The sequence below is a fragment of the Engraulis encrasicolus genome, chromosome 23, assembly GCF_034702125.1.
Source record: "Engraulis encrasicolus isolate BLACKSEA-1 chromosome 23, IST_EnEncr_1.0, whole genome shotgun sequence".
Classification (NCBI taxonomy): Eukaryota; Metazoa; Chordata; class Actinopteri; order Clupeiformes; family Engraulidae; genus Engraulis; species Engraulis encrasicolus.
In genome coordinates this window covers 23,265,275-23,291,777 of record NC_085879.1, presented here as the reverse complement: position 1 = coordinate 23,291,777, position 26,503 = coordinate 23,265,275, and the positions used below count along the sequence as shown (strand labels likewise).

The following is a 26,503-nucleotide window of genomic DNA, read 5'->3' as shown; positions in this document are numbered from 1 at the left end:
GAGTAATTAGTCATCTTCCTCCACAGTATGTACGTATGTGTGTGAAATTGATAATAAGGCTACTTGGTTTCAAGCATCCCAATATACCAGATAATGCTTTTTTTTAACTGTAGGTAGGCACTTACAAAAAAAGATTAACATGGTATAATGTGTGTTTGGTTTGACATTGCTGGCATTCTGTGAGCTAGGACATTGGGTGAATTGTTGTCTTTTCTTGATTTGTTGCATAATGTATGAACTGTCTAGTCAACTGATTTTCAGATCCTCTGCCTCATCATCACCAGTGTCACCTGATTCCACGAGCTTACAGGACAAATCTTTTTTTGTCAAATACAATTCTGGGGTGCATTTCTTGAAATTTAAGTTGTTAACTACATTGTCTACTTTGTTGATTGTGAAACAATTTCCCATTGGCAATTACCCAAGTTGCTTTTCAAGATACCCAAGGACACTTTACAATCAAAACAAATAGATAACAGTAGAAAACCTATTTTAAGGAGAATAATTAAAATGTAAAATAAGAATACAAATTAATTAAAACAAGATAAAAAGTAAAATGTATTTGAAAATAAAATAAAATGAAAAAATTAAAGTAATAATTAAAGTAAGTGGAAGTGCCTGTCAGTGTGATTGAAGCGTCTTAAGCTTTGATTTAAAAGCAGACAGTGTAGAACTCTGACGAATTGTCAGCGGGAGTGGGTTCCATTAGCCTGCCCCCCTACATTTCCTACTTACTAGGAAGGAAAAATGGTTGTTTAGCTTTAGTAACCATGCTTTTTCACAAAAAAAATGTTTTTGGCACATAAAAGTAAAATTTTGCCCAGTACAATAAATAATCCATTCTTCAGGGTTGTGTCCAATCCCCAGCCCTAGGGCTTACGCTACAGAGGGAGTTGTCAGAAATACTTAATTTAGGTTCAGCCCTAATTTTGATTAGCCTACTGTTATTATTATCTGTTCTATTCCTTCCCTGAAACGTTAAATGTTAATTATTCATTGTTATGTATTACTCTGATCACTTATTGTTAGTGGTTTATCACTGGTCCATCACTGTCACTCACCAATGTTAAATGCTAAGTATTTTTATTACATTATCACTTACTGTTATTGGTCCATCAGTGCTACAATCTTTACAAGCACTTTGATGTCAGTCTGTAAATGTCAGTCTTGTGAATGTCTATGCCCTGCATGGTACTGACAACAACTGACAACAAAAGCTGACTGGATCTGACTTGACAAATTCTTGACGTCAGTAGGCCTACAAGCTACATATGTTTATAGTGACTCTTGAACGCAGGTCATTAACAACTACCATCCTTGTAATGCCCTGTATATGTGTAGGAGGCTGTAGTGGGTTTGCACTTTAAATATATCTATAATGGCACTTTATGTATGTTTTTTTTTTCTGCGTCATTTGTATCAGTGATGTGTGTATGTGGCTAGCCTGATTATCATCGACGTTCAAATCTCTTCGAGACTTGGTCTGACCAAGAGCATAACAATTAACATTTCCCAAACGGCATGGTTGACCCGTCTCCCTGAGTTTGCTTATGGTTGTTTGCTTACCGACAAAGTGGGAGGAGTTCCCATTTTTTCGGGAAAAAAATAAAATAAATAAAAAATCTTGAATCTTGAAAATAAAGTGCTGAAATCCTGCCTCAATACTTTGATTCGACCAGCTGAGTCAGCTGATCGCAATAGGTACACTGGCTGGCAACTGTAGACCTGTGGGGCAAGAAAAGTATGGCAGGGTTTTAATCTACTTCTACCTCGAGTAAAAAGATGGGCGTAAATCAAATGTTAGGCTACTGAAAACCGTGGCTGTAGCATGGGATTTTATCTGTGAAAAATATTGCATTTCAGTTGTGACTCTTACCACTCAATAAATAAATAAACACAACTTCAAATCTATTTTGTGCAATTTCCTTTTTATTTAAGACCGGTGCCATCTTTTATCACACACACATACTACAAAATATGGTTTGTAAAGTGTTTTTCGTATAAAAAATAATGTTTTGACAAGAAAATACAGTAGTTCTGTAGAAGAAACATTGGTTTTGTATAGCCTATTGCTTTTCCCTGTAGGGTTTAGTTTGTGTTTTTCCTGAGTTCGGCATGATCTGTAAACTTAGCATTAGTATTGACTTGACTAATTCATTTTCCCATGTGAATACTTTACTACAAAAGCATTTCTAAATAATATTAAAAATATAATAATATATATGATCTATCATATAGATAAAAAAAGAAAAACAGAACTGCATGAGTAATACTAGTGGTGATGATAATATACGTAATATACTTATATACGTAGTGCTAAGAGCTAAGTGTTGTTAGTGTGTGCATTTTCCTCTAATTAGTCTGTGAAGTTGATAATAGTAGAAAGCTCATTGGTTTCAAGATTCTCTGCAATCTTAGCTATAGCCAATCAACCAATCAATGGCAATATCAATATATCTGATAACGCATTTAGGCACGTACAAAAGAACCTTCATCTGTAACTTGTTTGTGATAGCTGACATTTTGTGAGGTAGCAAATGGCGTTCACAGTGTTCTTTCCTTGTCTTGTTATTATCTCCGCCAAGGAGGTTATGTTTTCAGTCGTGTTGGTTTGTCTGTCTGTCTGTCTGTTTGTTTGTTTGTCTGTTTGTTTGTCAGCAGGATAACTCAAAAACGCATTTGGATGTAACTTTGTTTAGTTGGAAAAGATCAAAGGAACAAGTGATTACATTTTGGCCATGATCCGGATCACAAACCGGAACCAGGATTTAAAAAAAGATTCTTCACTATTAGCTAGCCTACAAATCTAGACGCTTCCAGTGACCGCAAATTGAATTGCAGGACAGGGTGAATTTTCACATTCCAGTTTTTAACTCCACACAGAGAAGGGAAAATAAAAATAGGGTGTGACATCAAACAGCTTCCTAGGTGGAGGTCTGCACTCCATAGAGGTAGAAAATAACACTAGAGAGGACCCCGCCCCCCTTTTTACGGCAATCTGTAGCGCCCATTATCTGTAGGTAGATCAGAGAAATGGAAATTAACGGAGAACGAGGCTCACCTCTGTCAAAAATGGCTTAATCATGTGAAAATGTCCATCAACACACTATACAAGGACAATAGTTGAAGTGTGTTGCTAGCTATGTTCATAAAAGATATTATTTGCTTTTTAAATGTATTTTATCGACTCATATGATTTAAGTAGATATTTAGCCTGACATTTCAAATCTGATCTTTGATTAATGTGTTACTTCATATTCACACAGTTTTAGTCAAAAAATTGACAGGGGTGGGCATGTTCTCCATTGACTTGCATTGCCTGAAGGTACCTACACTACCTACGGAAGTTGGGAAGCTCCAGCTGCCATTTTCCAGTGGTGTCGCAAATTGCTGTGTCCTCTCTAGTGTTATTTTCTACCTCTATGCTGCACTCTCTGAGTGCATTTCTAGTTTGTGATTGAATTGAATTAACTGCCTGACATATTTTGTGAGGTAGCCAATAGCCTCCACAATTGTCTTTTCTTGACTTGTCCTTTTAATGTATTGGTTGTCTGATCAACTGATTCTCACATCATCTTCCTCGTAACCACAAATTATGTCAATTACAATTCTGCAAACTCTCTTTCTCTCAATGTTTGAATCATCCCCAACTGGAGTCATCAAATGGTCCGCACTCAACCCCCTCAGATTTGTCTGAAACATTGACCTATATTACATGGGTTCTACATTTTTGTTTCCCCCTGACTGCGCCAAACTGCGCACAACTCAACCTCTGATTGTTGGAAACCACTGTTGGTCAAAAAATTAGCTCACATGGTTGGCTGCCAGTGTCTTGCCCCTCCTCACAATATTGTGTTAACAAACACGGTGAGCCCATGTATACATACTGTACACACTGTGTAGTTTATGTGATGGCGTATATGCCCAATAGATCATATCCAAATTTCCAGATCTCTCTTGTGAATACTTTTTTTCCACACAAAAACAAATCTCTAAACCACCAAGTAACCCCTTCCCTGTTTTTGGCATCGCTGTCTGAGTCTTCAGTCTTCAAAAAAAGCTGAAGCTATTTCCGCCACGTCCAACACAATTTCCGCTGCCTGCCTCGCCCCACTAGATTGGTAATGGGCACTGGGTGCAGCAGGGGTGACAACAATGGGAGAGGCAGCTACAGGGGCGGGGGCATAGGCAGGGGCAGGAGCAGGGGTAGGTGTAGGGGTGGCATCAGAGGTAGGGGCAGGGGTGGCATCAGAAGCAGCATCTGCTCCGGCAGCGGCCTACAAAAAGAAGAAGAAGAATGGCTATGTTAATGGATATGTTATGGTTGCTATGAATGGATAGGTTGCTTAAAACATAAACATAGACATAACGAATACAAAACATATTTTGAAGGCCTCCTCCATCCTTGTACATAGTCTTGCCACTTCCCGCATTGATTACTGTAATTCTCTCCTCTTTGATCTCCCTAAAATAATCCCTCCATAAGCTCCAACTGGTCCAGAACTCAGCTGCTCGCATCATCACCAAATCATCTCCCTTCCTGTCACCACATTACCCCTAGGTGTAGCATCTCCACTGGCTCCCTATCAAGTTTCGAATTAGGTGCTGTTTCCACATAGCAGGATATTTTTTTAGCAGGGTATTGTTTTCTCCTGTTTAGGTGTAAACACAACATGTGGATAAAAATAAATACTCCATTTTAACAAATGCGTTTCAGCCCCCTAAACAGGATATTTCAAAAGCCTGCTTTTTTATATCTGGATTTTAAATATCTGCTACTTGGGAACGGAGGGCCAAAACCAATGTAACCAGGAGAAAAAAATATCCACATATAAAAATATCCTGCTACGTGGAAACAGCTCCTTAATTTTAAAATACTCCTTCACACATTCAAGGCTATCCACAATCTTATCCCTCCTTATCTTTATAATCTTCTACAAATCGCTACTCCCTCTCGCTCCCTCCGTTCCTCCTCCTCTCTGTCCCCTCTGCCCGCCTCAGTACCATGGGGAATAGAGCTTTCAGTTCCTCTGCTCCCCAGCTCTGGAATGCACTTACCCCCTGACATCCGCAATACAGTATTGACTCATTACCTCAGTTCAAATGCAGACTAAAAATAAATTTCTTTCAGTTAGCAGTTTGTTATTCTTTATGACTTTTTAACTCTGTTTTGATCTTTTTTTATATACAATCTCTGTTTTTTATGTGTCATGTTTTATTATTGCTTGCCTTTTACTGTATTATTGTTTGTCTCTGTACACCTTGAGTGTTTTGAGAGGTGTTTTTAAATAAAATCTATTATTATTATTATTATTATTATTATTATATTATTATTATTACTTCATATTCATATTTTAAGCAGGGCTTTGAACCGGTTCAAGGTAACCGGTTCATACCGTATTTTATTCCATTCTTCAAAGATGTGGGAACTTGTTGCCCAATGAGTGGCATAGCCACTTTATAATGTATTTGGTGTTTGATTAACAATAAACAACACATTTTCAATAATTGTTTTGAATTATTCTTGTCTTATTTAATGAATGTTGTTACAGTATTACATTTGGTTTAACTTTGAGGAGACATCATTTTATAGCCATTTGTTAAACAGTTGACAGGGAACGTAATTAACCATTCTGGAAACTATGTTTTCTTTGTTCTGAGCCGTTCGGGAACGTCTATTTAATGGTGAACACAAAACCAGAAACAATTCTGTTCTGAACGAACCAATTGGGGGAAAAAAAATCTAGTTCAAAGCCCTGTTTTTAAGATAAAAAGGGCAACATTTCATTGTAGAACAGTACTAGCAGATGAGTAGTCTTAGTTTTATACCTTGCTCTCTGCTGTAGCTGTACTGAGTGGAGAACAAGATAGAAAGTCAGAGGTCATCCCACTCCATCTACTAGGCTGGTACTGGTAGTCTGGGGGTGAAGGGGCGCTGGGTGCAGCAGGGGAGGGAATAACAGGCACACCATATGCTCCGGTTGGACCCTAGAAGTAGAAGAAGAATAAGAAGGAGGAGGAGATGAACTGAATGTCAAGAAGACAGATGGGTACAATAACTTCCATTTCCATGCTGTTTTTGATTACACTTTATAGTAGAGTACAGTACTAAAATATGTCTTGTCTGTGTTGCATACCCTGGTGTCTGTGGTGGCCATGCTGAGTGGTGAAGTGTTGAGAATGTCAGTCGTGCTCCATCCACTGGGCTGGTACTGGTAGCCCGGGGCTGAAGGGGCGGGAATAACAGGTACACCATATGCTCCGATTTTGCCCTAGAAGAAGGAAAAGAAGAAGAAGACGAAGAAGAAAAAGAAGAAGAAAATCATGAAGATGAAGGTGAAGATGATGAAGAGCAAATAAGTGGGGAAGACGAAGACGAAGAAAAAAGGAATAGAGGAAAAGAAAAAAGGAGGTAGAATAGAAGGAAAAAAAATAAGGAGATAAATTGGACGTCAGCAGGAAGGGAAAACTTTCTAATGGCCCTTGATGCTTTGCTCTGAAGGTAATACTGTATAGCAGAGTTCACCAAGCATTGGATTATTCAACCACAAATAGGGCACTCAAGCAGAGATTAGCTGTTGCATTTTAGGTTGACCAGAAACACGTTTTACTTTATTAAACACTGTGTACAGTATGCAAAAGTATTAAGTAAGGCGTAATGTTGCCTCTCCAACCGCTAAAATGACCTTGATAGGTCAACTGTCAGCATCGTCGGCAGGAGTGCTGTACAATAGACAAACAAATGAAGGAGGCGAATAAACACAGAAAAAATCTTGAGAGTGCTGTCCTTTGCTTCCTTCATTCATTCAATGATGTTTTATGTGGGATTCAGCACCCCATTAAGAACTGTGAGAATCATTAGGCGATAGTGTGAGCGCGTCTTCTCCACTTTTTAAGTAGCCTACAACAGACAAACCTCAGCTGGCTGGTAGGGAACGTAGGGAACATAAGGAATGTAGGGCTGAGGTCCTCTGGCCGTCGATGCATCATAATGCTGTAACAGAAATAATAGGAAAATAGGACAGAAAAAAAACACCTCACACGATGAACATAATAGGGCAGTGCTTTACAATTAAAGAAATAAATAAGCAATAATAGTGGAAATATATATTTTTTTAAAGTAAAAGTATGTAATCATGAACTGAGTAGCTGTGATTGGCAAAGACCTCCAAACAGCACCATAAAATAAATACATCACATGTACTACTTGGTATTGAATGTTGGGACTGTATAGTTTTTATATTTGAACATTTTGATATGCTTTAACACACACACACACAGACACACAGAGACACACACACACACACACACACACACACACACACACACACACACACACACACACACACACACACACACACACACACACACAAACACACACACACACACACACACACACACACACGGGTGGGAGACGTGACGCCTTGTTTTTTCGTAACATTGGTTAAAAACCTACAAAACTGTTATTTTTCCTTTAAAAAACATATGTCAATGAAAGAAGATGTAGTACATTATGTTTCATATTAGTCTTAGATGAGAAGAAACATTTTTGTTAAGATTTATGTAAAGGTTTATATGTCAAATATCCTGCGGTGTGACTGTAATATTAATGAAACCTGGAATATAATATATATATAAATTAACCAACAACATTTTGAATAATGTATGAAGCATTTGGCATGATTGCATAAATATGAACTTTATATTAAGATATGTGAATGTGAAAAAAACTCAAGACAGTAATATTAACTACAAGTTCAATTTCGTAACACAAATTGCGTCCTGTGGGGTGACATGTATGTCAATGTTTGTGAATGGGCAGCTGCAAGGCCAACTACAAGGGTCTTAAAGACTGGCTCCTAACCAGTCAGTACCTCAGTTATTGGAGAGTGCTGTGGAAGTTTAAGGTGACTCTTAACCTCTTAATATGTCTTCATATTGCAATTTTCTGTCACGCAATGCTTAGGTTCATTTTATGCTGTCCTGTGGTGTGACTGCTCTTATAGGAGCAAAAAAGTGTTTTTATAAATGAAAACACATATTAAGATTAAACACAATATCATTATCAAGTTAGCATGAGCTCAGATGTCAGTCATGTATACAAAAGGATTAAAATGGCCATAATGCCGTGAATTCCCTGTGGTGTGACTCCACTTTCCTGCGGTGTGACATGCCTATGCAATGTGTTGATGCAAGACACATTTTCCCAAAAATGGCAAAAATAAGGTGAAATTCCGCAGACCACTAAGTGTTTATTTTTTTCTATTTTTTTCCAATTATTATCCATCATTTTTTTCAGGAATTTGAAAAACTTTTTTTTTTTTTTTTGCGTTACGCCCTTAAACGTCAACCACCCACACACACAAAATGCACAATTTCAGTGGAGTAAATAAGTATTGAGTTTGGACCACAGTTCCATTCAAGATTTTGATTTTGTCCCACTGTGAATTTGAGTTTTTGACACCCCTAGAGTGATGAGGCAAAGGACATGGTGAAGTAAGGTTCATGGCAGGGCAGCGGCTCTGAACTCTGGCAACGTGCGCAGAACAGAGAAGCCATTTACCTTGTATAACCGGTCGACCTCGAAGGCTGTTATCCCGCTTATCTGCCGTTAGGGTATTGTACTTTTTTTTACTCTCTTACTGTCTGTAAAGTTACAGTGGTGCTCATATGTTTACATACCCCAGCAGAATATACGCTTTCTTGGCGATTTCTCTCAAAATATGAAGGATTACACAAAACCTTTTTTTTCACTCATTGCTAGTGACTGGCTTAAGATATTTATTAGCAGTATTCTGTGTTTACTCTTTCAAAAGCATGATCACAACCCAAACTACCCAAATGACCCTGTTCAAAAGTTTACATACCCTAGTTTCTGATGCTGAATATGGCCCTGTTTAACATCAGGGGCCGCTCTAAATTGTTTGTGGTAGTTGTGGATAAGGCTCTTAATGTTCTCTGATGACAAAACAGCACATTCTTCCTGGCAGAATGGTTGTTTCCTATAATACCTTTGGGTGTCTTGCTGGAACCTCACATTTGAGGTTTCCCCTGAGTGGCTCAATGATGTTGAGATCAGAAGAGTGAGACGGTCGCACAAAAACTTAATTTTATTCTTTCTGAAGCTAATGACGGGTTGATTTGGCTTTCTGTGCTGAAATATTGTCATGTTGGCATGTCCAACAATGAACCATGTGCAGATTCAAGGCTGATGAGTGTCAAGTTTCCTCCAGTATTTTTCATGGGGCAATGTATTCATCATTCTGTGAGTATGGACCAAAAGTGTAGTGCATTTGTAACTCAAATGTCCCCATGACATCAGTGGTCCATAACCATGTTTCATAGAAGGGATAGTGTAACTTTCATCATAGGCTCCGTTGACTGTTCTCCAAATGGTACTGTTAATAGTGGCTGAAAAAAGTTCCATATTGATCTAATTTTTCCAAATGACTTTGTTAGATGCATTCTGATGCTTCTCACTATGCTATTTGGTGTATCATATGCAAAATAACTTGTTTGCATTTTTGTAGTAATGGCTTTCTCCTGGCAACCCCCAACAGCCCATCTTTCCTCAAGTGCCTCTTTCCTGTACAGTTTAAAACATTTTTTCATGTTGTCCTACATTTCACCTGAAGTTATTTTTTTGGTTGTCCTATGCCTCCTGAACAATTTCCCTTGCAATGATCATTGCAATGCAATGATTCCCTTGCCCATTGGCTTGATTCCAACCAAACCCCTCATATTGCATTTCTGAATTAAAATTCCAACAGTGCCAACATGACAATATTTCGACACAGAAAGCCAAATCAACCCATCATTAGCTTCAGAAAGAATAAAATGAAGGTTTTTGAGCGACCATCTCACTCTCCTGATCTCAACATCATTGAGCCACTCAGGGGAAACCTCAAATGTGAGGTTCCAGCAAGACACCCAAAGATATTATAGGAAACAACCATTCTGCCAGGAAGAATGTGCTGTTTTGTCACCTGAGAACATTAAGAGCCTTATCCACAACTACCACAAACAATTTAGAGCGGTCCTTGATGTTAAGCAGGGCCATATTCAGCATCAGAAACTAGGGTATGTAAACTTTTGAACAGGGTCATTTGGGTAGTTTGGGTTGTGATCATGCTTTTGAAAGAGTAAACACAGAATATTGATCTTAAGCCAGTCACTAGCAATGAGTGAAAAAAAAAGGTTTTGCGTAATCCGTCATACTTCGTGAGAAATCACAGAGAAAGCGTATATTCTGCTGGGGTATGTAAACATATGAGCACCACTGTATAGGAACCATGTCAACTGCACCAGAATCTTGTGAGCAAGATAGAGTTTTCTAACCACAATGCATCAAACCAAAAGCAGAAGCAGCACTGCTTCGTCACGAACGAGCCTGATGGCAAAATAAAGAACCATGCCCTTGTTGAGGTTACTTCTACATTGGTGCCATAAGGCCAGACTATGACTACTGACTTTAAGATGGAGATGTGCAACTGCAACAAAGTAGAGCAGCAAAATAAAAGCTAAATATTCCTTAGGAGATGAAGGGCTAGTGGGTCTCACCCCTGGCTGGTAGACTGGCTGAGGCATTGGAACAGGTCCCTGTAACGAAGGAAATAGGAAAACAGATGTGGTGAAAAAGAAGTACAAAAGAGAGAAATACTACATGTAGTATATTGAAAGACGTTCATGAAATCATTTTTTAATCAGAAGTTGGCACACCCAACAGTCACACGCCCATAACAGTCTGTGTGCCTATCTCTCACGTCTTTATGCGGGTGGGGTGGGGTGATTACACTCAGTCTCTTCTCCAGAATATTTCCTATTTCAGTGCTGGATAGGATACTTATTCACAGTTTGTCTATTTGGTTTTCTATATACAGAAACTCCTGATTCAGAGCGGATGCTGAAAATATACAGGCAAACACATTCATTGATTATTGACACTGTTGTGGCCAAATCACTGTCTGCATATTCGAAACATCAGCACAAATGGATTGTCACTCCTCCTATGCGGCTCCATGCACTACAGCAGGGGTGAAATATGACATTTCCATTTCATTTCACATGAAATATGCCATATTTTAAGGAATCTTATGAATTCTTTTTGCAATACAATTAAACTATATTCCTAGACCTAGAGAACCTAGAGGACCTTGAGAAGGGGGGTCTGTTGTAAAGGTGGCTGCCTTCAACATAGGCCTAAAGTGCAGGGGGAAATCCTGGTTTGTGTTCATAGCACGGCCCTTGGAGGACTTTTACAACCCTTGGAGCAATTTGAAGTGGCCCTTCGAATGAAAAAAGGTTCCTCTCTCCTGTTAACTACGGCAACTTACATGGATAAACACAGGCGGAGCAGGGCCAGCAGCAAGGGCAGGGGAGGGGGCGGGGGCAGGAAAAAGGGGCTGCTTCCTTTTCTTCCGGCCTTTCCTCACAGCGGGGTCGGCAGCGGCAGAGGAAGGGTCGGCAGTGGGAGGAGCAGGGGTCACTTCCTTCCTTTTGCAACACCGTTGGCTCACACAGTAGCAGATGGACAGTATGAGGAGACAGCCAGCCACGACCATAGGCACAGTCCTGTCTGGAATGGTTAGCGGTTCTGCTTGGAGGAAGAGGAGAGAGTGCTGGTGTGGGAGTGGAAACTTAACCTGGTTCAACTTCTCACCAGACCTCGGTGTGTGTGTAAAGCCTGGCTCAAACTACGCGACTATCGGCCCGATTCTCGGCTGAAAACCCCCCTTACGACAATCGCTGGAACGTTACCCCCCAGGACCATCGCAAGCGATTGTCGGGGAAGATTTCCTCGTCGTGTGCAACGTTCTAAGATAGAACTTTAGCAGCTCAAAAAGTCGCCGATCGCAAGTCGTAGAAATCAAACACGGTTTGATATTTGCGACTGGAACTAGAACGTCGGGCATTGTCTCGGTGGCTGCGAGCAGCGATAAGATTGACAGTTGCGATTCTCTTCTAGTGTGCGGTGCACCCCGATGTCAAAATCGGACACATAATCGCTAGTCGTGTAGTTTGAGCCTGGCTTAACTCACCGGCATACTGAAATTCTTTTAATTACCTCAGAATGCAGTAGTAGCACGTTGAAATCATGATGTTTTGAAAACTTCTCAAGTTCTTCGACTTCTTAAACATACAGAATGTCTGGAATAGCTGAGCTTGGAAAACTCACTGACATACTAAAATTCTTTCAATTCCACCAGAATACTTAGAAAGATCACAAAGCACTCTCCTTCGAGTCAAAGTTGAAGTTATCATAAATAAATGTTTTTTTGTTATAACTTCAACCTTGACTCGAAGGAGAGTGCTTTGGATTCAGTGATCTTTCTATGAAGCCTTAACAGGATTAACCAGCTGCACCCCTTCTATCTGGAGAAAAGACTTTGAGCGCTCGTTATCCTTTTTCCTTTTGTCCTTCAGAATACAGTAGAATATTCCATAAGATGAAACTATGATGTCTTGAAAACATTTTGAGTCCAAACAAACAAAACATAGAATAGCTGAGCTCGGAAAACTCAGTGGAATACTCGAATTCCTTAATTTCCTTCTGAATAAATTATTCCATTGAAAAAAGTCACACCATGATTTGTTTTGAAAACTCAAATGAAGGCCTATACATGGGTTTTCTTCTTTTGTTTTCCCCTGGCTGCACGAACCTAGCTGCGCACAACTCAACCTCTGATTGTTGGAAACAGCTGTCGGTCAAAAAAGTACCTCACGTGGTTGGCTACCAGTATCTTGCCCCTCCTCACAACACGATGCTTATTAAAAAAAAAAACATGTGTATGGAATTATCTATGCATACAATATGAGAGAAATGACTCACCATCACTTGAGCTTCCAGAGAGGACGATCACAAAAGCTCTGCCTTTCTTCTCGGTGACCTCATACCGTCCGAAAGTTTTAGAGTCTGCACCTGACATCACGAACTGCAGCACGTCGAGCTCAGTGTTTATGGATAGCCGACCCTCAAAGATCCTCAACGCGTCTTCGGTCATCATGCCGTTCTCGAAGATCACATGCTGCTTTTTCATCGCATGCTGCTTCTTCTGGACCTTGATAAAAGTAACCACTGCCTCAGACACAGGAACCGGAACCCTGTCTTCCCAGGTGCTATTCACATCCAGGGTACGGGACCTCTTAGCTTCTGTAGTTGGGGAAGGGAAAAAGAAAAAAGAGTTAAAACCACATAGAATTGAACGTGAGATTGAGTTGAGGCGTGAGTTTTAGTTGTAGTGCATTGCAGTTATTCAGTTTAGTTCGCATGAGAATTTGGGTCTTGAAAGTGTGGGGGTGTTCAAAAGCGACTTCCTTCCAGAATACGACTGACTTCATGGACTGTCCCCCTGTAACTCTGGACAACAGAGGGTCAGCTGCATCAAAGTCACTGTACATACCCCTGGCACCCTCCACTATCACCCTGTACATTTTGGTGAGTAATGTCCTTTGCAATCCTGACTTACAGGGTTGCCAGATGAGGCTGATGATTTCCAGCCCAAAACATGCTCAAAACCCGCCTAGAAGCACTAAATCCTGCCCGATTCTATTGATTTCAATGGGCAAAATTGGGCGGGTTTTCCTGCAAAATGCCATTTTTACCCGCAGACGGCTGTCCAAAGCAGCCCAATTGGGCGGGAAACAGCCCAATCTGGCAACACTGATCCTGACTTACAGGGGAGGGACATTCTGGCAACGCCTTGTAACTAAGCGGTTGCAAGAATATGACTGTCCCCTGTAAATCAGGATTGAAAAGGGCAATACTCACCAAAATGTCTGGGCTGACAGTAGAGGGTGCCAGTGAAATTGATGCAGCTGTCCCTCTATAGTCCAGAGTTACAGGGGGGCAGTCCATGAAGTCAGTCGTCTTCTGGCAGGCAGTCGCTTTTGAGCACGACATCAGCGATAACAAATTTGAGTATGCTAAACAGTGGTTTGTGAATTGTGAGTTGAAATACAGATCTGTGATCATGTTGGTAAGGTGCTCATGACAAAGAACATTTGTATTTATTATTTTGTGTACCTCTAACTTTTACAACAGTGCTGGAGATTTCACTCCCACTCTGTCTGAGGACAGTGTAGCGTCCTGCGTCAGCAAAATGCGTGTTGAAAGCAGCCCAGCTGTTTCGTGATACGGTTCCCCTCGCTCCCCTGGTGTCGTCCATGTTGACGCGACTCCACAGGATCTTTTGGTCCTTGGAGCCGGATGGGCTAAACTGCAATAGGGCGGCATCTTTGGGCACTGCCAAGTTGAGCTCCGCTCCGTAATCCACGTCCTTATGGACCGCGCAGTCTTTGGAAGGGCAAAAGAAATGTGTGATATGAGACAGCACTGCTGAATATTGCGAGATCATGAGGTAACTACGAGCACACAAACATTGAAGGAGATATACTGTAAACGTTCTGTCCCAGGCAGACTTCCAATTTAGTTTTTTGTTAAAAGGTACACTGTAAGATTTTTAGTTGTTTATTTTCAGAATTCATGCTACCCGTTCACTAATGTTACCTTCTTCATGAATACGTAAAATCACCATAAGTATTCATTATGACTTGAAAAATTCATTCGTGAAAAGGGGGATCCTCTCCATGGTCCGCCATTTTGAATTTCCAGAAATAGGCATTTTTAGCTGCAAAAATGACTGTACTTGGGCCATACTAGAAAATATTAGTTTATTACTTAGTAAACTTTCATGAAAAGATCTAATTTGGCAATAGGCAACCCAGTTTCAATGAGCAGCATAGTTGCAGTACCTGTTTTGCCCATTTCCTGCACAGTGGTGTACATTTACGCAAGTCTTCATTTGCTTCTTCAGGGCTTATTTTCGGGGCACCAGTTGCTTATTTCTTGCAAAAGATCTGACAACACTGTATGGTTTTACATGCGTCATTTCAAGAAATGGCATGGCAAGCTAATCATGGTAATGGCTGGCAGTGAAATCACTCTTTTTCCACATTTCAAGGGGGGCCGGCCCATTGGTCCGACAGACCATTAGTCCGACAGCCCATAAGTCAGACAATAACGCAGCTACTGGGGTAGGCTAGGCTATATGTAGGCACGTCTTTTCACAGAAAAACATGCCTTTACTGACGGTTAGGGTTAGGAATTGTTTTGGTTTGGGCATAGTTCTTACTTTTCAGTAAACTTAAAAGTGAATATTTACAAACTTATGATGCTAAAATAACTGTATACTGACAGAACATGCCTTTAATGGCGGTTAGGGTAGGGTGACCAGACGTCCCGGTTTGACCGGGACAGTCCCGGTTTGGAGTTGTGTGTCCCATGTCCCGAGCAAACTCTCTCGGGACACAAATATGTCCCGGTTTTGGCCACCCACTACATTACACCATGTATATCAGGGTAAATATATGGAAAAGATTACCTGATTACCTGAAGTTTACCTGCCACAATTAATGGCAGCCAGCGCTTGTATAGAAAGTCTGAAGGAGTCAGTTGCAATTTGTCATTCCGACCTCTAAAATTGCTTAGAATGCAGGAAATTGCATCTAAAAAAATACAAATTTTCCTGGGGGAGGACCCCCAGACCCGCCCGCCAAATATTGTCCTTCAGTCACGCACGAAGTGTCCCGGTTTTAGACTACAAAAATCTGGTCACCCTAGGCTATGGTCAGGAATCGTTTAGTTTTTGGACATAGTTAAACATATCTGGTCGGACTAATGGGCTTTCTGACTAATGGGCTGTCGGACCAATGGCAGGTAACCATTTCTAGGTTGTAACTTTTATGGGGTTTTCAATTACTGATTTGTTTTCATTCCTTTAGACTACTGCTTGTATGGAAGTTGAAATGCTAAAAAGGTAAGTGCACCGTTTCTGGAAAATTAGTGTCCACTTCATCAGCTACTCCCAAACAAGAGATGTACGTACATTTTTTTTGTTACCTTTGAGAATGAGTTCTTTATCGAAGAATGATTGTCCAGGAATTTGAGGGTATGCCCAGCGGTATTTTCCCTCATGTTGCTTCATAACCACGGGGATCGTTACTTTATGATCATATGAGTATTTATAAGAGGGGTCAAAAACCTGAGGAAAAGAAAAGAAGGTGAGGATAGAAACCAGATATACAGTGAGAAATGATTTTGATGTTATTGATGTACAATGTTGTTGATGTTCGCATAGATTTTTCAGTTTTCAGAGCAAGCATTCTTTATTCGTCTGCTATTACACCCCAAACACCTCGCCCCCAATTCAGGTTCAGGTTTAATTGCAGCGATGGGCGGGGCCTACCGTAACGGAGGCCAATAGCACAATGTGGCGTGGAACGTTAGTAGGTTGACTGGTAGGTGGCAAGTTTGAGCCCCAAGTGGCGGACTGTGCAGGAGCACCTCAGTTACACAGGTGCCTGAACCCAGGATGGGAGTGGGGTTTGGGGCTGAGTGTGGCAGAGGCCAGCTAGCAGAGTGTAGCGTGCAATGTTAGTACACCTCCCACCCGAAGCCTCATACAGTGCTGGTGACAGCGCTGAGCTATTAGACTGGTCTTTTAGCTCAGCGGTAGGCCTATCGTAGCCTGGTCCTGACCATCCCATAATACTATCATTTCATTTCGTATTCATGGTCTGGCATTTGTTTGCTCTGAAGCGATTGTAGGAAGCAGGAAGTTTGCACTCAGTTATGGTTTGAAATTATTGGACACCTCTCACCCAATCGTTGGCAGTTACTCAACAACAACATAGCGCAGACCAATGGCTCTGGCGCAGATGTGTACGTCATTGTCACGAGCGTCCTCCCCCTTTCGCCCCCACGTGGGGGACGTATTCGCTTATTGGCTGTTTTCTGGGGGGGGCGTTGCGATCAAAATTCTACTGCTCCAAGCACTCCACAGAGAAGCACGGCCAGACTACAGTAGTGGAGCCAATCCTTTGGCGGAAGTACGTAGGATGGCTTGCGAGGCTAGGCCTATCCTGCTGTGCCTCCCATGCCCAAAATGGAACACTGACTGGTACGGTAGGTGGCGAGTTCAAGCCTTGACTGACTAGACTCCACAGGAACACCTCAGTTATCTTACACTACACTGTGTAGTCTACTTACATGAGAGGTGTTTGCGATTACCACTTCAGAACTTTCAAGCCCGCGAGGTTGAAAATACAAATTGAGGTTTAAGCCACCACCAAATTGAATGACGAAAGATTGGCCACTGCATACTTCCTGAGTATAACTAAAGATGTCATTTTCCCCTTGAGAGAGAGAGAGAGAGAGAGAGAGAGAGAGAGAGAGAGAGAGAGAGAGAGAGAGAGAGAGAGAGAGAAGGAGATTAGATTACCTATTTATCCATACATATGTTTATCTTATTTAGACATTTGATATATTTTTTTATTTAGGCTACCATTAGAGAGAGCGAGAGAGAGAGAGAGAGAGAGAGAGAGAGCGAGAGAGAGCGAGAGAGAGAGAGAGCGCGAGAGAGAGAGCGCGAGAGAGAGAAAATGAATAGCCATGGAACACTGCAATCCCACTTGAATGTGCCAGCGCCACAACCCTCTTTACAGTAAAACTTACAGTAGCTATGGTAAGTTGTGACCACGGTGGTGCCTGCAAAACAAGCAAGTATGGGCTTAAGACAAAATGTTGAAGAAAACAGTGTTATCAATAAATTAATGTTGCGATATTTGATAGCGTTATAGTAGGCTACTTTATGCTACCAGATCGTAAGGAGGCAATTTCATTCAATTATTACGCTACTGGTATACAACTTTGCAGAGGTGGAAAGAGTACAGAAGATGTATACTCAAGTAGGCCTATACTTTGCCTAAATCCTCAAGTTAAAGTAAAAGTACCTATCTAAAAATACACTCAGGTAGCCCTAAAAGTAAAAAGTCACTTAAAATGCTTGAGTAAAAGTAGGCCTACTTAGTAACTTTTAAGTAGCTTTCATCTCGAGAATTTAATGTTTCTTTTTCTTGAATATCGTCCTCCATGACTCGCTTGGCACCAGCCTGACCTTGACTCTCTTTAATTGACACCAGCCATAATCCAATTCTAAGATAACATAGTGGAAATGTTGTGTGCCATCCATAATCTTTCATCTCCGGCAGATTGTGGCATTATGTCTCTCAGTCTATTTTTTTACTCAGTACAGGCTATGCACGCCAGGTTCCAGTGTAGGCCTAAAGTAGCCTAGGCTACTTGGGTCAAAATGTACAAGTAAAAGTATTAATTTTAAAAAGCACTTAAAAGTAGGCTGGTCATAAAAGCTACTCAAGTAGCCTATACTTTAGGACAGGGGTCCCCAACCTTCCTGAGTCAGAGGGCTACCAAGGGCTACCCGAGGCCTAGGCCTACTGATGGCTACCCGCGGGCTACTTGTTTGTTCGAAATCCTCTACTAATGTCTTGACATTCTTCTTAAATCACACTATGAAGGATTATTTGCTGATAGACTATAAAGAAATATCCTTTATAGGTTATAAATAAATAATCTCCTATTTAAATGAAGAAAAACATTAACTGTGACTAAAGTATTGTAGTAGTCTCTATTTATTAACATCCTTGGTGGGCACCTCAGAAGCTCCTGAAGGGGTACCTGGCGCCCGCGGGCACAACGTTGGTGACACCTGCTTTAGTAAATGTAATTACTAACTTTCCACCCCTGCAACTTCGTCACATTAGAACGAGCTTCATGGATTCACACCACTATTGATTCACACACATTCAGCTGTGTTGAAAAACAGGCATAAAAATAACCACCAGAAAATACATTAAAATAGACTAAATCACCCCTTATGAACAAGTAGACTTGGGCTAAGTGGTGCCAAATATTTTTCACCATGATGAATGTGAAATATAGGGGAGGCGCAGCCTCAAAAGTACTCACACAAAAGTAGACCTGACAGTGATAAAGGAAGCGAATGCATATCGGCTGCTGTCACCCTCCGGTTATAATAATGAAAACAGCAGTAGGCCTAGGCCTAGCACCAGATCACAAAAATAATAGAAAAGGAAACAGTAGCCTAACGTATGTTCCCTCTCAGAACACGACAGACCTGTGGGAAACCGATAACGAGGATAGACGTCATACCAGAGAGGGCATGTAAACCGGCTGTAGCAGGCTACGTAACTTTGTTGATCATGTTGATAAACCATGGGTCCTGTTCAAGACGCAGCGTGCGCTCGGCTTTGCATGGGTGCGCGAAAACCAGTGTTGCCAATTTAGCGACTTTGTCGCTAGATTTAGCGACTTTTTGCCACCTCTGGCGACAAAAAAAATCATCTAGCGACTTAGCGACTTTTCAGGCTCAATCTGGCCGAATCTAGCGACTATTTCGCTTGTCTTGTGAGAGGCAAATCAGTGTCCCTCCCCACGACACCACACAATGCATTTCCAGAGGCGGCGGGTAGAGACAGACGTGACACATGATGCACCACGGTGTGGCAGCGTTTGTGATACGCGCAGGAATTCTCATGCGCGTACATCTGCTTGTATGAGACTACGGCAAGCGATATGGGACAAAGATATGGCAGGAACCGAATGTCAACATAAACCGAGATTACACAATCTTCGATATGGTCACCAAATGTTTTGGGACTGTCATTTATGTTATGCCTACACTTTGGAATTAGATCAGAGTCTTGTGGTTACACAGGTTTATTTAACTTTACTCGGTCTACCCTACAAGCATATGACAAATTTAAATGAGCACTAGCAGGCTGGCCGCACCCACCGCAGTGAATCTCGGGCACATTGCGACAAAAAACTCATCTAGCAACTTTTTGGTGCATGTGGCGACTTTTAAAATGTGCATTTTCAGTGACAAATGAATTGTTTTTCCACATAATTCTGACTCTGCGCCGCCGTCAGAAGCGTTTCCCACGGTTAAGCGGGGCTGCAGATAAGCTCTGATCGCCAAAAAGTAGCTAGCACCGCCCATTTGTACTGTGGACGAAGGCATGTGGGCACGTTTTCTGTAGATCAGCGCGCCGTGCGTGACATTGTGACGTCATACGTAACGTCATGACGTCATCTAGCGACTTCTAGCGACTTTTCAGCAAGCCCATAGCGACTTTGGCTGATTTTCTTTTGGCAACACTGGCGAAAACACGATATGCCTCCAGCGCGTCTAACAAGCGGTTGTCAACATAACTAGTTCTAACTGTTGCAGAAGGATTTGCTATTGTAACAGGTTGGACTAGGTCCCCTGTTAGTGTGCATGTCGTAATTGAAAACCGCTGCTCGTGTGGGCGAGGGTGGAGCCCTTCCGGTTAGTATAAATTGCCTACTATGTTGTCTGTTAGCCAGGTGTGGCTAACCTCAGTACCGGTTGGCGCTTGGGGAAGCCCTGTACGCTGGGTGAAGTAGGTGATGTTGGCGTGTTGGGTGTTGGACCCACACTGGAGCGCGTAGAGCGCAGCTGAAATGCGGACGCCAGGTTGCCGCATGTAGCCTAACCGGCTCGAAGGTAAGCCCTTCTGTGTGCACCTGGCGATAGCCAATTATGTTTGTACTGTGGCTAACGAGATGTTGTTTCACTGCAGCATTGCATGGTGAAGCAAGGGTCAACCGTAGACTTCCAAGCTCGGTCCAGTGCTTCCCAATTGCAACTGAAGGTAATTTCTAATTAACCGTCACTCTGTGCCTGTGGCTTTCATGCCACACCTTGCTCATTGATGATGGCATTTCCCTGGCATTAACCCAGTCTGTCTTGTGCTTTCTAGGTTGAGCACATAATTGTCAATTGGCTGGGGTGGGGGGACGCCGCCGTCTTTTCCCGGTGTTTGTGTTATTTTGCCTTTTACCACCACGAGCTCTTTTAGTAGTGGCAGGTTGTTGTTCCTTTGCGCAGGTGCGCGACGCTTTCGTCTTTCAGCCATACGGTCTGACACGGTCAGCTCCAGTCACCCACCCCTTAGACAAGGGATGAGTGATTGGGGACTGGCCGGTTGAGATTTGTAGCAGTATCGTGTAAACTTATTGGTGAGGTGTAGATCCCCTGAGTGGTATAGTAAACTCTCTGCCAAGAGGCCTGATTTGATAAACATAGGCTACCTCTTCACTGCGAATCATTTCAGTGTGCTGTGACTTATTTTGTTTATTTTGATTATGTTTTGTGTGTACAGTTTTGATTGATTGCAGTGTTATTTTGCATTCGCAGTGCAGTGTGTAGTTAACACACTCAGTAAATTACCTGTACTAGGCCTACTCAGTGCTCTCGCACTTAAGCCGTCACCGTTTCACGATATGTACCTGTATTGACTTCAGTAGAGTTAAGACTCTGTTTGTGTATATGGACTCAAGTGAACTGCCTGCTCATTTTGAAAACGAATAAGACTGAAAGCAGAAGAAAATAAAAACTATTGTATATGCAACAGCTGTGTCATCCTTGTCATCTAGAACCTGTCGGGGAAAATTGTATTTTTAACATCTGGGTTGTCTCACCCTTAACGAGACTGGCGTAGTCACCTTTTAAAACCTAATTGCTTAAAAGTTAGTAATCCTACCAACCTCCACTCTGCTACACTAGGTTACGGTCCAAATAAGTCGTTCGACCTGTCAGAGATACGTAGCAAAACGACCCTTCCCAAACATCGGTGCGGTTGAACATGCCATAATGTGACGACGTGAAGTCCTCCGTCGGAACCAAAATGTTCTGAATCTTAGTTGACACATCTGTTTCAGTCTCAGGGCTAGTTCAGAGCAGAGCTAAATACACCTCGCTTTGACCACAGACAGAAACCATAAACCCCATAACCATTGAGGTGATATCATGGCATTTAAACAACTTTGGGAAAACATGGGACGGGATAAAAATAAAAAAAAACTTTTATTTTGAAACTATTTTCGCTGACCACTTTACTCATGCACAGACTTCAGAGATTCTATGAGTGTTGCGTAATTATCCAGTCTTATTCTAGTAATTATCCAGTTCTTATTTCAGTAGAGGATGAGTGATTTTCCTACATGAGATTCACTAAAAAGGGAAAAATATTAAATAGGCCTATGCATGTGGCTACTGTGCAATTTATCCTGGTAGCAGTAGGCTACAGACACTGAACTTGTAGGCTGGCAACAACGATTCCACAGTGTTTCATCCAACCAGCTCTGTCATAAGACAGGTAGGCTTACACGGATCTACGATGACCACACCGTGTAGACCCGCAAGGAAACGGTGGCAGGCTTTTAATTTCACATTTCTTGTAGCTCTACTTTTATATTTGACACTACAAGTTTTTGTTTGTTTGTTTTAAAGGCATAAATTATGTTTCTGACAACTCCCACTGTGGCGATAGGCAGTGGTGTAGTCTGCTTTTTTATGGTGGGTATACTGTATATTGGAGCATTTTTTGAAGTGGGAATACTGTATATATTTGTGCCATTCAAAATAATCAATTTTAAGTGGGTATACTGAAGTCCCTGAAATTTAGAAGTGGGTATACTCCGTATACCTGCGTTCTACGTAGACTACACCACTGGCGATAGGCCCTAGGGCGGGGGTGGGGATGGGGAATCTTTTTAATTCAAGGGGCCACTTCAGATTCCTCCAAGGGCCCACAGATCCCACCTTATAGGTCCCCAGAAATATAACTTAATTGTATTGCAAATGTGATTTCTAAGATTCCTCTGTAAAACATATTTCATGTGACGCTGCATAACATTAAAATGATATCGGGGGCCGGATAAAACAGAGATAGGTTCCCTACCCTGTCCTCTTGTCTTGGAAGAGTTTTAGGTGACCCTTTAGTGAAAGCCCAACTGGGAAACTTCAACTCCCATTGTCAATGTGACACAGCACTTCACAGCACACAAGTGTTCACTGCACACTGCACACAACGAAATTGCATTTATGCCTCACCCATGCAAGTGGGCAGCCCCCAATGGTGCCCCAAGGGAGTAATATTATTATTATTACTCCCCCCACTCGAACCGCCAACCTTTGGGTTACAAGTCCGAAACTCTAACCGCTATGACTTTAGCTGTGCCTTTTACTCAACAACACTTAAAAACATTGATTCATATTTCAATTCAGAGCCATTTTTATCAAGAGGTTAACCTCTTTTTTGTTTATTGTATTTATACTTTTTCTCTATTACAATATATTCCAAAGAAGACAAGGTTTACATTTTAGAAAAAATATAGAAAACAAAGGACACCATTGCATGACATGGACAAAAGGCAACTACCTACATGTCATATGAAAAGTGCAAGAGTTTAGTGGTAACAGCATTTTATATTATTATACTGTATGTGTCATAGGTTACATGTGCACTACTTCTACCACACATATAAATTACACACACACATATCCCAAAAACATACTTAGAGACAGAGAGAATGCAGTATGTTGGATACTGCATTGGACACTACAAAAATACTGTACTTTAAGACCAGATTCACACTAGAGCGTGGGGGGACCGAAGCAAGAAGACGGAGATCTTTCTGCTTAGTCTCGGCCGGTATGTTCTACTCAGCCTTTCACACAGACAGCGTCGACATGCCTGGCCAGTCCTCTTCAAAATGTCTGTCGACATGAGCTGCCTCGTCGAGATGAGCTCCCGGTAGCCTAACTCGACAGTGGCGTCCTATCTATTTATGCTGCCTCGTCGAAATTAGCTACCTTGATTTTCATTCCGGAGACGTTTCAATAACTGACTTATTTTGGCTACAATTTTAAAACGAGCAGCGTGTCTCGTCCGTGCCTTTAGACTTTTCCGGAGAAGTTTCTAATAGGCCTATTAGCCAACTATTAGCTAATAACTTGCCTATTGATTATTAGGCTATTTTATTTAGTAGGCTACTATTTTAAAACGAGCAGCGTGTCTCGTCCGCGCCTTTAGAAGTTTGTAATAACAAAACAAAGCTATGGGCTTAGGCCTATGGCCTAGGCTATAGAAACGAGCACAGCTCCTTTGAAAAAAATCTGCAAATATTTAAATCCACGCTGAACGTGTCTGGTCCTAGCCTCGCGAGCCATCCTACGTACTTCCGCCAAAGGATTGGCTCCACTACTGTAGTCTGGCCGTGCTTCTCTGTGGAGTGCCTGGAGCAGTAGAATTTTGATCGCAACGCCCCCCCATGTGGGGGCGAAAGGGGAGGACGCTCGTGACAATGACGTACACATCTGCGCCAGAGCCATTGGTCTGCGCTATGTTGTTGAGTAACTGCCAGCGATTGGGTGAGAGGTGTCCAATAATTTCAAACCATAACTGAGTGCAAACTTCCTGCTTCCTTCAATCGCTTCAGAGCAAACAAATGCCAGACCATAAATACGAAATGAAATGGTAGTATTATGGGATGGTCAGGACCAGGCTAGTCTGTACCCAGGACACGAGTCATAATCTAGCCCTAGTGAGAGCTTTTGCTTCGCATTTGGTAGGTCTGCACGTTTAGGGCTGGCATGCATGCCACATAAGAGAAGTCTGATGCAACGTCGGGTGTGGGAACTACATTGCTTGCATTTTCTTAAACAGAGACAGCCTGTCTAATGACACAGGTGTTAGTTAGGAGAAGTGAAACGCAACGAGAGAAAGCCTAGCCTAGGTCAGATTTTCTTAAATCAGTAGGGTTGATTATTAATACGTTTTATTAGATTATTAGAACAAGTTTTGACGCGGGGTAATTTTGCGGACGGAAATTGAGAGGGTGTGCTCTCTCACCAGCGTCTGTGGCATGGATATTAGGCTAGCCTACTTAGCGTTGCGTTGTGTTGTTGCAGTTGATATTTCACATGTTCAAGATCAGCTGTTCGGTAGCTCAGCTCGATGGCCAATCAGCCGCTGAAGTCGCGGTGTGGAGGTGCGCATGCGTGTGCATGCTCAGTTGCTAAAAGGATCACATCTCGACAGGGAGCTCATATAGACAGGACACCGGAATCAAACCCAGGTCGCCGCCGTAGTAACCCCATGCCCTACTGTTAGGCTACGGCAGGGCCAGCATTGTTACATTTAGGGTGCAAGAGATGTAGTTCTACAATATTTTTGTCAACAACAACAAAATTAAAATCGAAAAAAAGTGTTACAATTGTAATGTTGTAAAGGGATAGTTGTGATAGGGATACAGTTGTAAAGGGATATGTTATCTAAATCTCAAAACAAGCAAAGTCTGTTCTGCACAAGTATAAGACAGGATTAACACCACATACTTCGTAAGAAAGTATACATAAAAAGGGAGGGAAACAGACAGACAGACAGATAGATAGATACTGCATCCGATGTTTGTTTGCAAACGACCAAATATTCATAAAGGTTTGGGGCAGGCTTCACCCAAAGGGTGCTGACCAAAATGCATAACTGAAAAGAAAGACGAGGACTCCCAATAGGTTTTTTATATTACACTGACATGTTTCGGCATTCTGCCTGATGCACTGAGGAAGGCAGAATGCAGAATTGCATCTAATATGAATAGCTGACACATGGTGCGAGCTCTCCTTACTTTTCAGTTTCCAAGTGACGAAATACTGGAATTTGCCACACTGTTATTCAACTTGACAATTAACTAGCTTGTTACATGCTAGTATAACCCCATTCTGATTACCCATCAGATGCCTTTCCTGATTCTGACTATTAAACATTTTCTCTGTGAAGTTAACAATGAGGCTTCATTGTTTTTTCAAGCTTCCCAGCATTGATAACTGTTACTTGGGGACATAAAAAACCTTGGCTTGTGATTTCTGTTTGTGGATTTAATTGAAATAGCTGAAATTGTGTGAAGTAGGTAGAAAATCAGGAACACAGTTGTCTTTCCTCAGTTTGTTAGTTGTCTGGTCGGGTGATTTTCTGATCCTCTGCCTCATCACCAGTCACATGATGTAGACAACAGGGAAGCTGTGGACATGGTGGTAATTTATAAATAAATAATGAGATGTAGCTTGTTGTGAGTGCAGATTTTTCTTCTTTAAGTTGATACCTTTTATTGCGCACCCAAAGTCATTCATTCTTTTTTTCCCAGAAGTTGAGCGCGTCCTCTGACAAAATTGACAACAGGGAAGCCCCCATTCTGTTAAAATACGATTCTGCCCCGCCAAGCACTCTATCTTTTAATGTTTCTAATCCAGCGTTGCAGAATATTTAAACACAATTTGCCCTCTCTGTCAAATTTTAGGCTTGGCCACTTTCACATGTTTTTCTATAAGGCCTTTATTTGAAACTTCTGTGTTACATCAAAAGCTTGAATTTCAAAGCACTTGTGGTTTGAGGTCTGAAGACTTTTTATTAACAGATTTAAAATAAAAAAAAACAATTCCTGTTTACTGACCTTCTGCAACGACTATTAAACTACACTACTAAAGGTGCACTGTGATAGTGGCCAAAGTACTGTATTGCAACTATGCTGCTCATCGAAACTGTGCTGCCTATTGCCAAATTTGATATTTTCATTAATATTTACTAAATAAACTTATATTTAAGATTATCATAAGAGTACAGCAAGTTTTGCAGCCACAATTTTCAAAATGGGGCACATGGAGAAGATCCACCTTTTCATGTAAGAAAAATGCAATTTTCCCAGTTATAATGATGAATACTTAAAATTTGATGGTGGTGGTAAGTATTTAACAACATT

General features: G+C 41.5%; 1 protein-coding gene and 1 long non-coding RNA gene across 2 annotated transcripts; both read right to left on the bottom strand.

The window, feature by feature from the left end:
- Nucleotides 1-1,921: 1,921 nt before the first annotated feature.
- LOC134439658 (uncharacterized) lies at nt 1,922-17,061 on the bottom strand. Its single transcript, XM_063189560.1, has 9 exons — nt 15,899-17,061; nt 14,024-14,293; nt 12,830-13,150; nt 11,334-11,593; nt 10,561-10,599; nt 6,917-6,994; nt 6,138-6,272; nt 5,830-5,988; nt 1,922-4,277 (listed from the first exon to the last, which is right to left on the bottom strand). Exons 1-9 carry the CDS (start codon nt 15,981-15,983, stop codon nt 4,044-4,046), a joined length of 1,581 nt encoding a protein of 526 aa, XP_063045630.1. The 5' UTR covers nt 15,984-17,061; the 3' UTR covers nt 1,922-4,043.
- A 57-nt stretch (nt 17,062-17,118) lies between these two features.
- On the bottom strand, nt 17,119-19,049 carry LOC134440094 (uncharacterized). Its single transcript, XR_010032903.1, has 3 exons — nt 18,827-19,049; nt 17,513-17,545; nt 17,119-17,193 (listed from the first exon to the last, which is right to left on the bottom strand). It is a non-coding gene; the product is annotated as an uncharacterized LOC134440094 (long non-coding RNA).
- Nucleotides 19,050-26,503: the final 7,454 nt, after the last annotated feature.

Excerpts from the sequence above, each read along its gene's own strand:
- LOC134439658 (XM_063189560.1), bottom strand. The coding sequence starts at position 15,983 with ATGAAGCAACATGAGGGAAAATACCGCTGGGCATACCCTCAAATTCCT. Across the intron at positions 10,600-11,333 it reads CTCCGCCTGTGTTTATCCAT|GGACCTGTTCCAATGCCTCA; the intron begins GTAAGTTGCCGT and ends CCTTCGTTACAG. Across the intron at positions 6,995-10,560 it reads AGCCAGTCTACCAGCCAGGG|CATTATGATGCATCGACGGC; the intron begins GTGAGACCCACT and ends TTTCTGTTACAG.